The 18,962-nt window shown below is 43.9% G+C and overlaps 1 protein-coding gene across 11 annotated transcripts in view; it reads right to left on the reverse strand.

The window, feature by feature from the left end:
* SETBP1 (SET binding protein 1) overlaps positions 1 to 18,962 on the reverse strand; it is a 265,947-nt gene that overhangs the window by 140,334 nt on the left and 106,651 nt on the right. For 10 of the 11 annotated variants that reach the window (XM_068175943.1, XM_068175941.1, XM_068175948.1 and 7 more), the window contains one exon: positions 632 to 703. The exons of the other annotated variant lie outside the window; for it this stretch is intronic. In XM_068175943.1, the coding sequence (XP_068032044.1) occupies positions 632 to 703 (72 nt within the window). The remainder of the gene's footprint in view (positions 1 to 631; positions 704 to 18,962) is intronic. 11 annotated transcript variants of the gene reach the window in all.

Raw genomic sequence — 18,962 nt, forward strand, 5'->3', positions numbered from 1 at the left:
GAGGTAGATAGGATAGGTAGTATTCCCTCAAGATCATCCTTGGGTCTGCTTTTTTTTTTTTTTTTTTTTTTTTTTTTTTTTTTTTTCATTTTTTCACTCCACTTCCATTGAAACCTTGGAAACAGAGAAGCTTGGGCAATCTGGACTAAAAGTACCTTAGCTTTTTTTTTCCAAAACCAGGGAAACAGATATTATCTTAATAGGGGCTATAACTGCATAGGGGATGAAGAGAAGAGCCTTAGAGTCAAAAGCAGTTCTAAGAGTTTCATTCTCATTATACCTCAATGGAGTGGAGCAAATAAATTGTGCAAGGAGACATATGGAAGCTCAGTACGCAAATGGCCTATTTAAGGCTCTTACTTCCTAATTAGGTCCTGGTGTCAGGAGGTTGGTAACAATTATTCACACATAGATCATTTGGATATGATACAAACTGTTCTAAAACCCAAACCATCATAATGGCATGCATTAAAAGAAACGCAAATTAACGTTTTAGACTCATTTGCTTAGTGCTTGGACTATCAGTTTCTGTGATACACATAGCTGAATTTTGTGTCCAACATTGCAAAATTGTGTTGGGAAAGAGAAAAGGAATAAAAAAATAATCACAGCCATATCCCCTTGTTCTTACCTTGTTCACAGATTTTGTCACTGGACTCTGCACAGGGAACCCACACTCTCTTCCCAGATTCTTCATCTGACTCTGTGGTGTTTCCCAAAGCAAAAAGAAAGAAAGAAAACCTTGATTGTAGGGCTTACTGTGTAGAAAATGGTCATAAACATCCAGAGTTTTGCTCTGCCCTTTTGATTTCCTTACATGTTTCAGTATGACCACCACCATCACTTGCCAGCTGGGGCCCTGTGAGCACCCAGAGGGGTGAGGTCCCCTCTTGGTCCTGCAGTACTCTGTAAGGCCCCCCAAGCTTCCCCTTACCCCATACATTTGTGTAAGCTTCCCCTCCCAAATGTCCCCTGTAAGCATGTTGGCATCACAGAAGCACCACAGCTTTCCCCAGCAGCTGTGGGGCACACAAAGAGCCGTCTCAGGTCTCAGGGAGTGATGCCGTGGATTCCTCCGACAACCTGTGCTAGAAAAGCTTGGGAAGAGAGCAGGGAGGTGTCACAAGAAGCCAACACGCCTGATTTGTGTAAGAGTTAAAGTAGGGAGCTGAAGCCAAGGATTACCACATTGCAAAACCATTTAAAACAGAGTAAGTGCTTGTGATTCTACAACGTGACTAAAGCAAACCCACTCTGCACTGTGCTTTGGTACTTCTGGTATGAAAATGAGGTCTTCCTCTCCCCTTCCTCCCCTCTCCTCTTTGTCCACCTCTCCAGTCCTTCACACAAAGGTGAAATATTTCACATTTTCACCTGTGGTGATGCAGATCACAGAGCCTTTGCTTTGCTTTTTTTTTGCTTTTCACTGATTTTGCCAAAGGCGTCCTTTTAAGCATCAGTCTGTGCAAAGATAATAGGTGACACAATTCTCTATAACTGGAATCAGCAACAAATCAGCCATCTGCCACTCCAGGGGTCTGAGATTAACCCAGCTACTGGACCATGACTGCAAAGCATTTGCACATTTAGATTACAGAAATGTGAGGCTACAGGACTAAAAAACAAACAAACAAACAAACAAACAAACAAAAACCAAACCAAACCAAACAAAAAAAAACCCCCAAAACAAATTAAAAAAAAAAAATAAACTGGGAGTGGGGAAACTGTGGGGAGAAGGAGTGGAAGACAGCCTCAGAAAAGCCCTTTAGATTGACCCTTCCAGACACGAGTCACGTCATAACAACTCCAAGTAGACAATGTTTCTCATTATTAAGTGTTAAAGGATGAAGGATTTGAAGGAAGCAGCTTGAGACACATTAGACATCATGTTTCTGGAGAATATATCCAAAGACACTTCTTTTAGAGAGGGAGAAATAAAGACAAAAAACCTACAGCTGCCTTGTCAAAACCTTACCTCCTTGGGGAGCATGACCAAGCTGCCCAGGTGGCTGACTTGACCATTTGGGAAGAACAAGAGCAGCAATTTTGCCCCAAGATGGACAAGATGCATTCCACAAGCTCCCCTATGGTCAACATTTCAAGGAATGAAAGAGGACTGCCTACTGAAATAACAAGGTTTGTGAAGATCTCTTAATTTGTTGCGTTCAGTTCTCCTTGAATAACAAACACTATTTTGCTGGTCTGCAGACATGGCTGCTGTCACTCCACATTAATATCTGTCCATGTCTTTGGTATCCTCTCTATAAATCTGTTGGGAATTGTTATTTGATAACTGAAGTATTTGAACACTGAAGAAGTTTAAATCAGTAGTAAACACAAGTTGGCTCCAGATCTAGAAGCATGAGCAATGATCTGAACAGTGTGTGGTGGATCAGGACAAGAGCCAGTTTTTCCTCAGGTCATGTTGACAGGTTTTAACCACCACTTCCTCTTGCAGGTTAGAATCCCACAGATCCCTGAGACTCCCATCCTCAGACATCTCAAGTTAAAAAGAGGAGGTTCTGCCCAGAGGAACAGGTGTAGCTTCAGCCAAAAGTGTCAGCAAGAACATCTGGAAAATTCTGAAACATCTCACCTGCAAGGAAGGACTGAAGCATTGTAATTGTTCAGTCTGGAGGAGAGAGGATTCCAGGAAAATCTTGAGCATCTGTCCACACCTAAAAAGGCTCCAGGACAGCTGGATAGGAACTTGGGACAAGGACATGAAGTGACAGGAGAAGGGGGAATAGCTTCCACTGCCAGGGGGCAGGACTAGATGGGATACTGGGGAGAAATTCCTGGCTATGAGGGTGGGCAGGCCGTGGCACAGGTTGTCCAGAGAAGCTGTGGCTTCCCTTGGATCTCTGTAAGTGTCTAAGGCTGGACAGGGTTTGGAGCAATCTGGTGTAGTAGGAGGTGTCCCTGCCCATGGCAGCGGGTGGAACTACATCAGCTTTAAGGCTCATTCCAACCCAAACCATGCAAGGATCCTGTGATTCTATGAAATTCAGGCAAGGGCTACATGGTGTGTGCCCTGGGTGGGGATGGTATTTCAAACAGCTCAACTCATGACATCTAAAGAGTCAACTGAAAATCAAACAGCTTGCACACGTGTTTACAGAAAACCTTTGTATTTTATGCATGTCCTTTATTCAGAGAAAACAGGTAGGATCAGGTGGAAAGTACAAGAACACACTCCAGGTTCTTTGGCCAACCCTCTTGTTGATATTTACATGATGAAGAAACCAAGGTTCCCTGGGCCAAGCACTGCACACCCTGCAGTCACAACAAAGGAAAAGAGCAAGAAGGAATGACAGCACCTTCTCTGCACAAGCCCAAGGTGAACTGCAGCAAATACAGGGTACAAATCACAGCTGAGAGGTGAGGAAGAGCAAGGGATCAGCTGCTTTGTTCATCCTACTCCATACAAAATCTGCTGGCATCAACTTAGAAATGAGTGCCACTCCCAGCAGCATTAATTTGGGACAGAGAAGTTGATCCTCCACAGATGAAGGACTATTGATCTGTGAGGAGCTGTGAAAAGAGGGTGAGGAGAGCATGCTAGACAGCACCTTTAAGTCTGCCTGGACTCCCCCCTATTTATAACAGTATTTCCAAAAGCCTTTCCTGGGCAGGTGAAGGTGCTCCCAAGCCAGGCCTACATGTCTGAGACCAAAGGTGAGGTTTGAAGTGGTTTGAATGTGTACCAGGGCATGGTTTTCAGGTGAGAAAGAGGTCACGGGGATCATCCCATGCCTGAGACTACAAAATGGGCCAAGCTAACAACCCAATAATCCACAAGCTTCTGAGATGCAGCAAGCTAATGAGGCTCTGCCCGTGCTTTAGAAAGGTCTCCTTGAACTTGACCTGCTGTTCTAACTGCTGTTCTAACAGGATCTAGACCTCTTTTCAAAACCAGAGACTGGGGTTTCCCTTTCTCCTGTCTCTAGTTTCTGTAATGATGACTTAAAACTTTAAATATAAATTCCAGAATGATCCGAAAAGGAACACCTGTGCAGCAGGAAGGGGGGGGGGGGGGTATTTTTGTATTTAACTTCAACTACGTAACTACTACAAGATTATAATTTTTAAATGTTAACAAAAAAAAAATCCTATTTAAAAAAAAATAGGTGGTTTTGTTTGTTTTTTTCCTTGCCTGTGAATGGAAGAACAAGGGGATGAGCAGAGGGCAAAACCTTCCCTTTCAGACAGAAATCAGCACAAAATTACATTCCGTTTCTTGCAGACGAACCCACATCGCAAAATGATGCAGTTTCAGCCCTACATGTTTGTTTGTTTGTTTGTTTTATCCAAACAGGTTTTTGCAGGAAGGATGTTTTGCAGCCCAAACAGCGCCACTGCATCAACCAGGAGCTGAGCTGAGCCGTGGAGCCGCTTGGAAGTTGCCTCACCTCCCAGCAAATGAGAAACGGAGGGAAACACCGACGCAGGCGACGCTACACCTTGCAGCAGAGACTCCTGTGTCCTACAAGTAACCTTGCATCAAGATACAGACCCACAAAGGCAGCCTGACGGGTACCACGAGGAGGAGGAGGAGGACAGCGAGGGCAACAGAAAAACAGTAAGAAAACTCCCTGAGAGTCTTCTTTTCCTCCTTAGGGAGAAAAAAAAAAAAAAATTAAAAAATCCCTCCCCGATACAGAGATGGAAGGAGGGGATGAGACCCTTTACACTCCAAGTCCCCAGCAAAGATCCCCATCCTTTCCCAGAGCTCCTAAATATCACTGGGGGTGGGGGGCAGCTGGAGGAGAAAAAGGTCACATTTAAAAGGCGAAGGGGAAGCAGGGAGGAGGGAGGACACTCCTGAGCCCGGCCAGTAGCCCCATGGTCTCAGCCATTCTCATTCCTGACACGTTTCCCTGCTCTCCAGCACAGCCCAGCTTCGAAATATTAGTGTGGCGCAGAGTGCCATTTTCGAGTCGCTGCAGCTCCTTCTTGGCACCGGTTCAGCTTTTTGTCTCGCCTTCTCCTCCGAGCGCCCAGCGGAGGGAGGCGGAAAGAAAGGAAGAAAATAAAGCCCCGCTGCTTCGCTGCCGGGGCTGTCAGGCTCGCCGCAGCACCCCCAGCCCTGCCTGCGGCACCCCACACCCTCCCAGCCACTCGGCAAACATAAATCTCCTTCCACCTCCACGGCAGCCAGTTCACAGCCTCCTGCCCCCTCTCCGCCGCCACCCCTTTTCATCGCGCTCTCTTTTGTACTCCTCTAAATTTTTCCAGCCAAGCGTTACAACCTTCCACCCCTCCTTTCTCCTCCATCCCCAGCCCTCCCACCTCCTTCCCCCGCATCGGCAGGAAGGATCGTGCCATGGTTGCCAATGCCCTGGCATCTCCGCGGAGTGGGGAGTGCGCCCGCAGGGTGCCCGGCAGCTCCGCTCCAGCTCGGAGCTGCCCAAGCGCCGTGCTCCTGGGCGCACAGGTGTGTGCACACACGCGTGTGACAGGGCAGGGCACGCTCCGCATCCCTCGGCACCGCTGCGAGCACAAGCCTGAGCTGGGCAGCCGAGTCCCTCCTCCTGCTTGTTGGGGCCGGGAGGAAAGCAGAGGCAGAATAGCAAGGGAGAGACACACTGTATTTTTTTAAGCAACCCAAACATGGCACTGAGCGCTTCCACCAACAACTTCTCAGCCTGCAGTGCTGGCAACCAGCTGCTGGTTCCAGCCTGGCACTAGCTTTGATTTGTTTTTCTCTCCTCTTAAACGCCCTCCTCCCAAATATTTATTCATTTTTTTCTTTTTTTTTTTTTCCTCTCTTAAGTTTTTCTCTTACGTTTTTAGGGATTTTTTTCCCCTTCCCTATTTCCCTCTTAGCTTTTCCGCAGAGACAGGGCTTGTCCATATGCTTTCCACCTTCCCTCTGGTGACAGGAGCTGAGGGAGCAGCGTGAAGCTGTGTCAGGGAAGGTATAGGCTGGTCATTAGGAGGTTTTCTTCCCCAGTGGATGGTCAGGCACCGGACAGGCACCCCAGGGAACTCAAGGCACCAAGGCTGCCAAAGCATTTAGGCAACACTCTCAGGTACGTGGTGGATTCTTGGAGCTGGACTCTATAATCCTTGTGAATCCCTACTAACTCTGAATATTCTATCATTCCATGATTCTGGGGGGAATCCCTCCCATTCCCATCCCCAAATCCAAAGCAGCATGTGTGGAAGGGGCACCAAAGGAAGCAACACATGATGTAATACTCAATGGACCAAGAATAGAAAAAAAAAAAAAAAAAACCCTCATATGTACAAACAAGAAAAATATTTTCTTCTTTGCGGAGAGAGTGAGAGATGCCCTAAAAGCAGGCAACAAAACCCTTGGGCTGCCAGGATGTGCTAACCCTTAGCCCCTCCTCAAAGGAGGGAGGAGTCAATTTTTGTTGAAAGGTAGAGAAAGACTGAGGCAAAACACATGTTCTCCATGGAAAGGACCTGAAAGAGCCAACTTCCATGCAGTGGTGTGACTCCTATTAAACCAGAGTTTCAGACACTGACATATGCATGACAGAGATAAAGTGCTATCAAATACACCTTGTCTGGTGCCTGGAGGAAAAAGATTTGGAGAAAAAAAAATATAATAATGCTGATTCTGGGGATGGCTTGGGAAGGACATGGAGGGAAGAGAGATGTGCTGAGGATTTCATCATGGAGGCATGAGTATATTAATCTGAAAACCTGGCTGGAGACCCAGGACAGGGGGCAGCCACATAAACAGCCACTGGTGTCCCTGGAGTTTTTCATGAGGCTGCCTGGATGGCTTTGTCCACTGAGAAACATCAGGACTCCTTAGAAAGCACAGGACTTAGAGGACGCTGAAACAGATGGGCACTCCCTCCCTGTGGCAAATCCCTCAGGAGACCCAGTAGAAGTGCCAAAAAAAGGCTGGCTCTTGCTGAACATGTTCTGGCCACCGCAGGGAATAGCAAAACAACCAGCTTGATATGGGGGCTGCAGAGGCAGAGCGGGAGGCAGGCAGGCAGGCAGCATGCTCAGGGTGGTACAGACAAAACAGCAGTGTCCTGAGCAGCTGCCTAATATGTGTCTTGGCAGCATCTCGCCTGGCTGTGGATGAAGCAGAAATCACGGGCTGGATTTGTAAACCCATCAGCTGGGCCTGGCTTCTGCCTCCCTGGCCTTCAGGGATAGCACAGGAAAGGAGAGGAGGGCTGGGTGACACCTCTCTAGCTGCCAGGAGCCACATGGAGGAGCTGGTCCTCTGGTCCTTTTCAGCCAGCTGCTGAGTGGGGAGCAGCTGATGGGCAGGTGCTGAAGTGGACTTAAGATAAGCAGAATGCCCTGCCATGACTGTGCTCACTAAGGGATGTTTGAGGATTTAAATGTGAGTATTTAATGTTAGTTTGAGGATTTAAACCTACTCTGTCCCCTTAGGAGCACCTCCACCCAGGGATGCATACCCTGTGTAGGGTCCTTGTTGGAGTTTTTCCAGGCCACCACAGCACAGCTGGATCTGGTTAGGTTGGGTGGAATGTTATCCAGGTAGGGCCACCAAATGCCCACTTCTGAGCTGTGGTTTTACAGCCCCAAGCTCTTTGCATAAGGACATCACCCAGCACTGGCCATACTGCCTCCCAATGTCTGCTTCCAAAGCCAGCCAGTGACCATCTCAGTGCTCTCTCCCATAGTGTTTGTATGTCTGTTTTCTCTGTTTGCTTTTATTGGGGTTTATTAGGGCAGATTTCTGCCCATCCCTCTAGCCCATATTACTAAGTGCTGGCATTTGGCAAGGCAGAGGGAGTTCCTTACATGTGTCCATGGCAAAGAAGGCCTTGACACCTCAGCTGGAGTCATCTGCAGAGAAACACCCCTGCCTGCAGGTATCATTGAAGTGACTACCAGAGAGAGGCACTTTCAGATCCTTTGAGTCAAAAGGTGCTATAAATAAAAGATATTACAGGCTAGCAAGTTCTCAGTTGCAAACTGGAGTGGGAAGGAATATTTTAGCATCCTTTTTTCTGAGCACATTAACTCTTGGCAGACGTGATCATTCAGGTCTTCACAGCTGAAAACTTCACACCGTGTGCAGCATGTTGTGTCCACACACTCCACTTCCATTTTCAACAGCTCTAAAATCCATGCTGCCCCAATGCAGTATCACCCCCTGAGTGCAGAGAGCACCCAAATATTGCGTCACTCTGGGAGTCGTGACACTGAATATACACTCCATGGTCATTTTCCCAGGAAAAACAAGCCTAGCTCACAATAGAGGGTGCCTGAAGATTTTTATCAACCGGCTTCTGATGCTTCCCTTTCCAGGGTGAGCAAGCACTTTGTATCAATCTGGCTTGCTTTAGCGCAGTGACCCAGCGCTGTGCTCCGCCGCTGAAAGTTCAGGTCCCAGCTGTGGGGCTAAACTCTTGCTGACACAGTGCTGACTTCTCTGTCTCTGTCACCCATGCTGCCAGGGGAGGGGGAGGAGACATTGGATTTTTCCAGGCAGGAAAAAAAAAAAAAAAAAGAAGAAGCAATCATGCAAATTGCAGAGAAGATGTGGCAAAGAAGAAGAGGAAGGAAAACAGTCCCAGTGTGTGCAGTGAGGATGAGGAGAGAAAATTCTTTGGGCAGCACAGGGCATATTGATCACATTCTTTTTCTTCATGGAGGAGAAAATATTGGCCAAGAGGCAATTAAATTGTTACAGACAAAGAAAAGCTTTTAGGATGCCTTGAAGAACTTGTGCATCTGAGCAGCAGCACAGAGAGATGCAGAGGAGGAAATCAGTATTAGTGACTACAAAAGTTTGGGTGGTTTGTTTTGGATAAAGATCCCCACACGCAGACTCTTATCTAAAGCCCTCAGTCTTCGGAGCAGGGCTAGAAGTCTCTTAAGAACACACTCTTCTTGCATGACTTCCAGTATCTCTGAAAGCCATTGTCCGTGCCAAAAATACAACAAAACCAGCTTGCTTTCTTCTTCTTTTATGCAGTATTTTGGCTCATCTGCCTCTGGTTCCAACAAAAAAAACCTAATAAAAAAGTTTTTAATTTAAGAAGGCTGAACTGTGCTACTTTAATTTCAAGCCATCCTTGTTCTCATGACTGCACAAGTACACGGGAAATAAAGAAAAAAGCTTCTGTGATTCTGTGGAAAACTTTCAGCAAAGGATCCCTAAAAATCAGCAGAAAAAGAAGCTAACTTTCCTAGGAAAAGACTACAAGCCTTGAGTTCTTCCACCTTAAGTAGGCTACTTATCTGTAAACTGGCTGTTCTGCAATTAAATAACATAAGAGATCACAGCATTCCGGGTTCAAATGAGCGTGTTAGTCAAGGGTGGTTATTGGCCATTAAACACTATTGAATCAATAAACCAAAAAAAAAAAAGATCTTTGAAGAGACTCTTATTTCCCCACTCAATCTGCAGTAGCCCTGAATTGACAGAGAAGAGTGAAGGAAAACAGTCTGAACATGATCTGGTGCCCTCCAGTTTTCAGAAATCCAGGTGTGGCTGAGGTAAATCAGCCTGGTGCTGTTGGAATGAATGCTGAATGGTGCTGTTTTGATGAAGTCCTCTGGACAAACAGAGCTGCTGCAGGGCTGGGTTTGACCTCTGGCTGGATTTACACCAGGGTATCTGAGTTAATGCTGCTCTGTGTGTAGGGCAGGTCGAAATCAGGCTAGCGTGCTCCTAAGGATGTCGCCAGATATTCTGTTCTCCTGAGCCACTCATGTCATGAAGGTTTAAAGCCTATAGATTCACTTCACAATGCAGTGAAGGTTTTGTTGTTAAAGACCAGATGATGCTCTTTCCAAATTATTTCTTCTTGTCTTTTTCTCTGCCTTCCCTATTATTTATTAAATACTCAAGCAATGATCTTCAGCTCACCCAAGTGGTTTGGAGATGAAGACTCATGTTTCTAGCTGGTCCAAACAAGGATAACTTAATCCAAGTCAACAGAAACAATGGGCAAAGTCAGAGGAAAAGCTGTGACCAAGATTTTAAACCACAGAGGCTTCCAAAACAAGGACTTCTAGACAGCACAGTACATAGAGGCTAACTATTTCCTCACTGAAGGAGATGGCACTTCTTGTGGGTGACCAAGAGAGGTGCACGAGGCCCATGTTCCCATTCATGTCCCCATCTATGAATGGGGAGCAGCTCCATTACCCGTCACATGCTGTGCTCTTAGTAAAATCTGCCCACTGTGTCCTGCTGAATGCTGCAGGATGCTGATTTTTTTTTTTTTTTCCAAAGCTTGGCTCTTGTGCAGCTTCTTAGTTTACACAGTGGGAGAGAGACATGGCTTTTTGGCTTTAAAGTAAAAAAATCTGGACACTTGAAGGAGTGCTGAAATCTGCCCCTGAGCTTTTCAGAAAAAGTGACTCAATCAATCCAGTTATTACACCATTCTCTGGCCTGTGCGTAACACATGGATTGGTATTTACTTGCAGGAAATGTTGGCAGGAGTTGGGGGTTCCCATTGACTCGTGCTGTTTACTGCTCCCCGAGGAGCAGGGGCCGCAGTGACGGCGGAGCGGCCGCTTCACAGGTGCACAGCTTTTCTGCCAAAATGGGCTGTGAATCACAGCAGAGGAAGAGAGGGCTGGAAAAATGCTTGCTTGTAGGAGCCACCACTGGAAAGGGATGTTGACCATGCTCATTTTGCAGGTTTGCTCCCCATAGTCTGTGTGTGCTCACACTGCACCAGAGGGATCAGATCCCAGGTTGGAAATCCAAGGAGCATGACAATAATTTGGCAGAGAGTACACATAGAGTGAACTTGTCCCTGATCTCTGTTATTGGTTGAAAACCAGGAATTCTCATAGCTTTTTGGACAGATGGCTTGTCCTATTACTTCTTGTGTTAGATTTCCCACTGAGGCTGAAAGCAAATCCACATTCAAGCTGAAAGTAAACAACCTGTGCATTCAAAAGGCATTAACTCAAACTGCCAAAGCATTTGCTGCGTATGCTGCAGATGTCAAACAGACAGTTTCCCACAGCCCTGAGCCTAGACACATAGCTAAGTTACACAGAAAAACCTTCCACCCAGCCCGAAAATCCATCCTGTGCAAAACTCACTCTCCTTGCTGGCATTTTAAGGGCTAGAGCCTCAGCTGGAATGAATTAATGTAGCTGCTCTGATTTGAATAAAGCTATGCCAATTTATACCAGATGAGGATTTCACCCTTTGGAGGCCAAGTGGGAAATGGTTATCCACTACTTTTTTAACAGTGTGGTTTGAGGCAGAAAAACATAAAATGTGGTGTTTCTTAAGGAGTGAAAGAGCACTAAGTAAGTTTCTTTCCATTACAGTGAATCATTTTTGAAGGAAACTTTTAGAGCGAATGGTTCTAAAAAAATCAGGCTTTGAAGAAAAATGCATATAAATAACACAACTTGCAAGTACAAACAGCACAAGTTAGCCAACTTACTCCTATTCCTGATACCTTCCAAAATGCCAACAAAAAGTTAAGTAGGAACCCAAGCATGATATTGCTGTGGCATTGCAGGAAATTCAGAAAGTGAAAGAACTTAATGAAATCTGTTTTTCCTGCCAGGGCTGTATGAAGAGGACAACCCCACCCTCACCCTTGAAACTAAACCATACAAACAAAAAATATCCACCCATATGCTTTGAAATGCTCTAAACTCTGGAACCATGCTGTTCTCCTTGGCCACAAAGAGGTGCAAGGTAGTTTTTCTGACATATTTTAGTTTAAATTGAACAGCACAATTGCAGCCACATTCTGTAAAGCAAGACTGATTCCATTTAAAGCAATGCAACCTCATGGTACATATTCAGGATTGATTACTTGAATTAAGCCTTTGATTTATTCTTTACCATAGGAGGCCCCACTTGCAGACTCCTATTTTCCCCAAAGTAAACAGGAGGTCAAATATTACACCAGTATAAATGAATGGAGATTTCTCAGATGATAGTAATGTAAAATCAAACTTTAAACTGTTTAACCTACAGCCACTAGACCGATTCAGCTTACCAGAAAATCCAGCACCTCTTTCCTCAAACCATCTTTATTTTCACTTTACAATTCAGTATAAACTGGCAATTAGTAATACTTTGCCTGTTTATAGAGTCTTACATCTGAGGATCTAGAAACACTTTGTAAACACTAATGAATTAATCTTCTTAACACCCCCTGTGAGACAGATACTGCTATCTCATTTGCACAGCTCGGAGGAGTGCAGGTTTGTTGAGAGTTCGAGCCAGCCAGCACCAGAGCTGGGAAACCACTGCAGGCCCTTAGCCTCACCTTCAGCTAAATATCACAAGGTTTTCCATGGATGTGGGGATGTGCCTGGCAACTTCAGGAGCTTATCCTGGAACTGCCTGTGTTGGACTGCCAGAGGGTTGAACTTCCACCCACAAAGAGAACTTAAGACCCCTTTAGAGGAACACCATGAGTATGCCATCTGTCCTCTCCTGAAACAGCCATTCACACTTATGATCCTCTGATGTGTAAACAGGGGGAAAAAATTGGGATTTTACTTGTCCTCACTCAGTTTTTTAATAACAACACTGACCCTGGTCTTTTTATTAAAAATTCAAAGCAATACAAAAGTCCAGGAGGATTCTTTCCCTTTCCTTTTCATTTTTCATTGCCCATATATTTTTCTCATTTAAGGCTAAGATAAAATATCCAAGCTTGCTTTCCAGTCATGCTGACAAGAGGAACTTAAAGGATTTTTAAAGAACACCTGAAGGTTTTACTTCCAACACTATCAGGAATATTTAGATCCTAGGAAAGCCTTAGGACTAGACAGGCATTGGTGAGATGAGTTTTTTTTTTGTTTGTTTGGTTTTTTTTTTTTTTTTTTTTTTTTTTTTTTTTTTTTTTTTTTCCAAAAGCACAGTCTCATTTATTGAACAGCAGCTAATGTCTGGTACCTATCTGAAGCATTTTCCACATGGCCCTTCTCCAAGTGCATGGCAATTGGACAATTTCCATGATGATTCTTCTGTCTAAAAAAACACACCTTCCCCTCTTTTCAATTTATCATTGAGTCAGTCAGCCTATTTATTTTTGAAGTTTTTCCTGTTTAATAGTGCACTTAGAAAAGCTTAATACAAACATTGACCAATTCATTGCTGTCACAAAAAGAAAAGCCTTAGAAGTAATCCATCTAAACAGGAGTCAAGAGCAAGAGTCTTTTATTTAGAGATCAGTCAATAAAAAACTATATTATGGAAGCTATTTTAAAGGGAACACATTTTTTAGATTTTTTTCTTAAACACCTTTTTTCTTCCACAGATTGAAACTGAGGAGAATAGCAAATAAAATATTTGGGTTTGCTTTCAAAATTTGTTCATGACCTTAAATCCCAGGAATGGGAACAGACAGGCATTTGACATATTCAGTGTGTTGATTTGTGAACTACTGGCAGATTGCTGTTTGCCTAAGAAAACGTGTTTGAAATTCTTTTCTAAAAACTCTTCTTGATCTTTTCCCAGTTCACGGGCTGTTAAATGTCTGCATGACACGGCAATGTTTGTCTCCTGAACAGAGGGACATTACAATCTCTGGAAGCAGTTTTTCAGAGGGAATATTAAAGGCACTATTCAGGAATATTCTCCAGTGTTTACAGCCTCCACAAACAGTACTGCATGCAAACATGTTTGCTGGAATATTTGTCAAGAGCAAACATGACAGAATGGTGGGAGAAAGTTTACAAAGTCTAACCAAGCTTATAAAAACCCAACAGCTAATGAATACTTGTGGAAAATGTCTTATGGCATTTCCTCAGTGATGGATGCTTATTAGGAAAGCCTATAAAGCTAAAACTATTTTGCTGACTATATTCTCCTGTACTCCAGAAGTGAAAGATGCTTCCATAGCTCTCTTTGTCATCTTCATCCATTACTCTACTGGATACAGGAGCATTTTCTAAATAATTTTTTGTGGGTATCAAAATGGACAGAGGCCCTGAAACCCATTTTACATAAGCATCTTGATATCTCAAAGCTCTTTGCTGTCTTTGACAAAAGAAAAAAACAAAAAACACCAAACAAAATCCAGAAATGAAACACCAACAACAGATATGAAGATATATATATATAGATTGGCCAATATACCTCATTGACCCATAATGTACCACCACAGTGTTACATGGCACTATGGATCCTCTTTTCTGACCTTTTCCTTCAGTGACAAAACTGCTTTTGGATTGGGTCTTTTCCTGTAAACAACTCAGTAGGAACCCAAATAAACATAGCAGACTCATGTGGACATTGGCTCAAAAGCACATGGACAGGGAGGGAGGCAGATTTGAAAGAAAAGGCTTGGGAATGGTGGATTATAGACTCAACTGAGCCAAGGCAGTGCCATGCAGGCAAGTGGGCACTCATGACTGAGAACATCACCTCTTACTAAAAAAACAAGGCATTGAGATCCAATATTTTTAGTCAACAACAACCAGAGGAATCATTTGAGATATGCAGCAGTGGGACACAGCACGAGGGTAACATGAACTTGCAGGCTGAAAAACCTGTCTGGAGAGATATTTGTTCTTCTTTGCCCATTTGTCACATTTTACAAACTCTGGACCAAATGTTGCATCTAAAGGGAATCTTTAATAGAGTGGGATCACTAACCCTCTGACACACTACTGGTGATAACACAGGACAGATTAGGTTACAGTCAGGGCCAGGCTGAATCTGTACCTGTGCCCCTCAAAATTGTGTAGCAGTATCAAAGCTCACCATAAGCTCTTGAAACTCACCACTGTATGTTTTCCAGTCAAGCATGACACTTCCTTTTTCACCTGACTAATACTGATCCCCTCAGTATGTTTTCTGAGCAGGAGTTTACTGAAAATGATCTTTGTTCTTCTGTGCAAGCAGACAACTCAAAAAAAGTACCATGATAGAGTTCTTTCTTTTTAAAAACTGCAAATCTTAGTTCACTAAAAACAGGGTCTTATTTTGCTAATTCTGTCTATTAACTGAGTACATCATTCCTTATGTTCCCCTCTCCTGGAATGTAAGGGAAAATGATGGACTATCCAGAATTTTTCCATTCTGTCCCCTCTGTTCATGCATTGCTGGAGATGATACTGTATAATGCATGACTTACCTGCAAAGACATTGGAGGAGTAATGAAATAAGCAGATGCTCTGTCAGCAGGCTTTTAAAACATTGGTATTGCAATCTGAGATGCAGTCAGCCATCATATGCATATGTCCTTTATTTATGAAGCTGATAAAGGCTCTATGTCAGGAGCATCAAGCTGCCTTTTTACTCCTTGCTTTTCTTCACATTTAAGAAAGTTGCTGTCTGGATATTTAATTTGCATGAAAGCTCCAGATCTGGGAGGAAAAGAAAGGTTTGCCTCCTGTTTCATCCATCAAAAATAGAGGTCTGAAAACCAAAAAACTTCATCTAAACCAATAATTGGGAATTCCTCATCGTGAATCCTCTCCTTCAAACACAGATGATGACTGAAATAGATGTATCTCCCTGGAGTTACCTATTTCTCTTAATCACTTGTAAAGTGACACCAGAACCACCAATCCAGCTACACCACAGATCACACCACCAAAAAGAGAGTAGGTTAAAATTAGATATTGAAAAAAAAAAAAAATTCTTTACTGTGAGTGTGGGAGGCACTGGCACAGGGTGTCCAGAGCAGCTGTGGCTGCCCCTGGATCCCTGAAAGTGTCCATGGCCAGGTTGGACAGGGCTTGGAGCACCCCGGGATAGTGGAAGGTGGCCCTGCCCATGGCAGGGGGTTTGAAACAAGATGAGCTTTAATGTCCCTTCCAACCCAGGCCATTCTATGACTCTATGATTTGCATGCATTCGTTCATCTGTAAATTCAATATTGCATACTTTTCTATAGTTGCTATTGTTCTAGGTAATTTCATGCCAATATAAACCACATTTTTCCCCAAACTATGTTCCAATGACAATTTGGAAAACAGGGGTAAAGCAGGCAAAAATCAAAGGGAAGGATGGCATTCACATTAAGAGCCACCATAGGAGGAGTATTTTGCAGTATAAATAAAACAGTGTTGCTCAGCTGCACGAGGAGTGAGTTTCTGAAGTCACTGAGCTGCGTGGCTGTGGCTCAGGGGAGGGTTTCAGTTCATGCTCAACGCTGTGCTTGATTACTGGTACATCACCCAAAGGCTCACAGCAAAACAGATGATGGGACACAGAAAAGCTCTTCTTCCTTAACGCAGCAAAGAGAGCTGCTGCTTGCTGACTGACAGCTCCCCAGCCAGCTTATGTGAATCTAATTACCCAGCCACAACCCAAATCAAAATGCCCCGTTGCAGCTGGTGTCTCACTTAATCCATTCATAACACGAGCTAATTAGCATTGATGTTTTTGGGCAAGTTTATTCCAAATGTGGTCAAGTCCCAGGCTTTCAGCTTGGTTGCTAGGACCCATTGAGGATCCTGGGAGATGCTGTGTTTCTGCCCAGAAGGCATTTTTCTGTCTTGGTGATGGAGAGATTTAGGAGTGTTTCAGGGGAAGATGTTGGCAGGGCTGAAATGAATATTGGCATATAAGCAGTGTTCTTAAGATGTTCTCACTGCTACACTCTGCCTCAGTGCAGGAGAGTTTCTAGCAGAATTTCAATATTTCATGGTTTGCACTGCGTCTGAATTCAAACATCCCAATTGTAGAAAAAATAAAAAGAGGGGAAAAAAGAAAAGGCAAAAAAGAGAAAAAAAATGAAAAGAGAAAAGAAAAGAAAAAAAAAGAAAAGAAAAGAAAAGAAAAGAAAAGAAAAGAAAAGAAAAGAAAAGAAAAGAAAAGAAAAGAAAAGAAAGAAGAAAAAAGAAGAAAAAAAAGGAAAATTAAAAAGAGAAAGACAAAGAAAAAGAAGCAAGCTTGGAAAATGGGAAAAGTCATGAAACAATTCTGTATTTTATGGTATTCTTTGTGAACAGAGCTGAGAAAAGAGGCCAGTTACCAGAGCTTTGCATTTCCTTTTCAACCTATGGGATTAGAAGATGAGAGCAGGTGCTAATGGGAATTTTGCCCATGGCAGAAAATCAGAATCCTAAATCTTCATCTCTGGAAATCACAAAAACCCTTAGCAATGATCTATAGTGGCTGCACTTGGAAATTGGTGATATAAGGAATTGTCACTTGGCAGAAAACCGACTTTCTGCTCCTTCAGCACACCACAATTTCAGTTTAATTTGTAACAGGATGCAAGTGTAAATGAACTGACAACAGAGCTATCAGCTATTCTGTTGGTAACACTTGGAGCAATAGTTTCGATTTGACTAGACACAGCTGTCCACTGCATGGAACGACCTTTAGCCCCATCCTTGGCGAAATTCAATTCTCTCCATGTCTGACTTCGTCCATGGGGACTCGAGTAGCAGAGCTGCCAGAATAATCAGTGCATTGCTTAATGACAGGCACTCCAACAAGCAACGCAGCCGTGCATTGTCAGAAACGGAGTACACAGCTCCGGGGAAGGGGCGGGGAGGCGGGGAAAGCCCCTTGTTATTCAAAAGGAAATAAAACTGTTGTATGGGAGCAAATGCAGATGCGTGCAGCCGCGCCTTGGCTTGACAAGCGTCACCAATGCGCTGGCACCTCGTGTGCGTCTATGGAAATGTGGAGCTTTCTTGTGTGTTTGTCAGCAAATGCGCATTTTTTTATTAGGTTTCCCTCAAAAAAAAAAAAAAAAAAAAAAAAAAAAAAAAAAAAAAAAAAAAGAGTTGGGATTCTGCTTCTGCTCTGCATTGTACTGCTGCAAAACAATTTTTTTTTTCTATTTTTCTAACCCTAAAGATGAATACATCCCATATGGTGCTGCTTGCATGGCCATCCAGATGTCTGTCATCCGACATGTGCACACATATGTGTATAGATGCACACAATTTCTCCCTGTTTACTACACCGGCCACTGCAATAAGAAACATGTTTACCCTGAAAGTGTCAAAAAGCAGGAATTTCACAACTTTCTATTTGTGTGAACTTGTTTTCTGCTTGAGTGAGTGCCTCTCCAGCAGCATGAGCGAAGCACTCCCTCACACATGACAGCAAGGACAGGTCACCATGGGATTAGCATGTGTGTGCCCCAGCCAACACCATGGCTGGACCCACGGGGATGAACACAACACTTCCTAACTCTTTTGCTGTTTGATTCAGCAGCCTGAAGACAGTGTGTATGCTCTGTCCAAAAGCAGACCCATCCCTCCCTTCATGGAGGATCCCTGGAGGTGCACACTGCTTGGGTTGGCAAGATTTGCCACAACTCCTGCTAGTGGGAAATTGCAGGGGGTGATGCACCAACTCCACCTGCCCCACGAGCCCCGAGGGATTTCTCTTGTTGCTATTTTTGCTTTGGCAGCACTCTGGGCCCACGTCTGCAGAAGATTCCTGTTCAGTTATGATTCTGACCCGCTGCCAAAATGTTCCTGAGAAATACATGGCAGAAATGGGGAATGTTGATCTTACGCAGCTCATAACTCAGCCAGAACAGAGGGGAGGTTCATGGGAGCAGGGAAAAGCAGATCTTCGGCTGCAGGGCTTTTGTCCCTGCCAAAATTCAAAGGTTCTTTTTCAAACAATAGAGATATTACTGCTTTTTTTAAAAAAAAAAAAAAAAAAAACAAAAAAAACCCACAGAGAACTAAAGAAACTATGAGAAAGTTTGATAATCAAAAACATTAGGAATTTAAAACTGCTGGTCTTTATCAAAAAGAAAACAAGGTGGTCTCCAAAATTTATGAAATCACATTACAGTGGAGAGTATTAATTTACCCAAAGTCACTGCCACCTCCCCGTCACTCTCCCCTACCAACTGCTTCTGCTATTTATTCAGGAAAGGGAAAACCAAGGAGTGGCCTGGGTAGAAAGAACATTAAAAATCATTCTACCCTCTGCTGTGAGTAGGGACACCAGGTTGCTCTGAGTCCAATGCAACCTGAACTTAAACACTTCCAGGGACGGCACAGCCATAGCTTCTCTTGGCACCCTGTCCCAGGGTCTTACCACCCTCACAGCCAAGAAT

Source organism: Anomalospiza imberbis, chromosome Z, assembly GCF_031753505.1.
Source record: "Anomalospiza imberbis isolate Cuckoo-Finch-1a 21T00152 chromosome Z, ASM3175350v1, whole genome shotgun sequence".
Lineage (NCBI taxonomy): Eukaryota > Metazoa > Chordata > Aves > Passeriformes > Viduidae > Anomalospiza > Anomalospiza imberbis.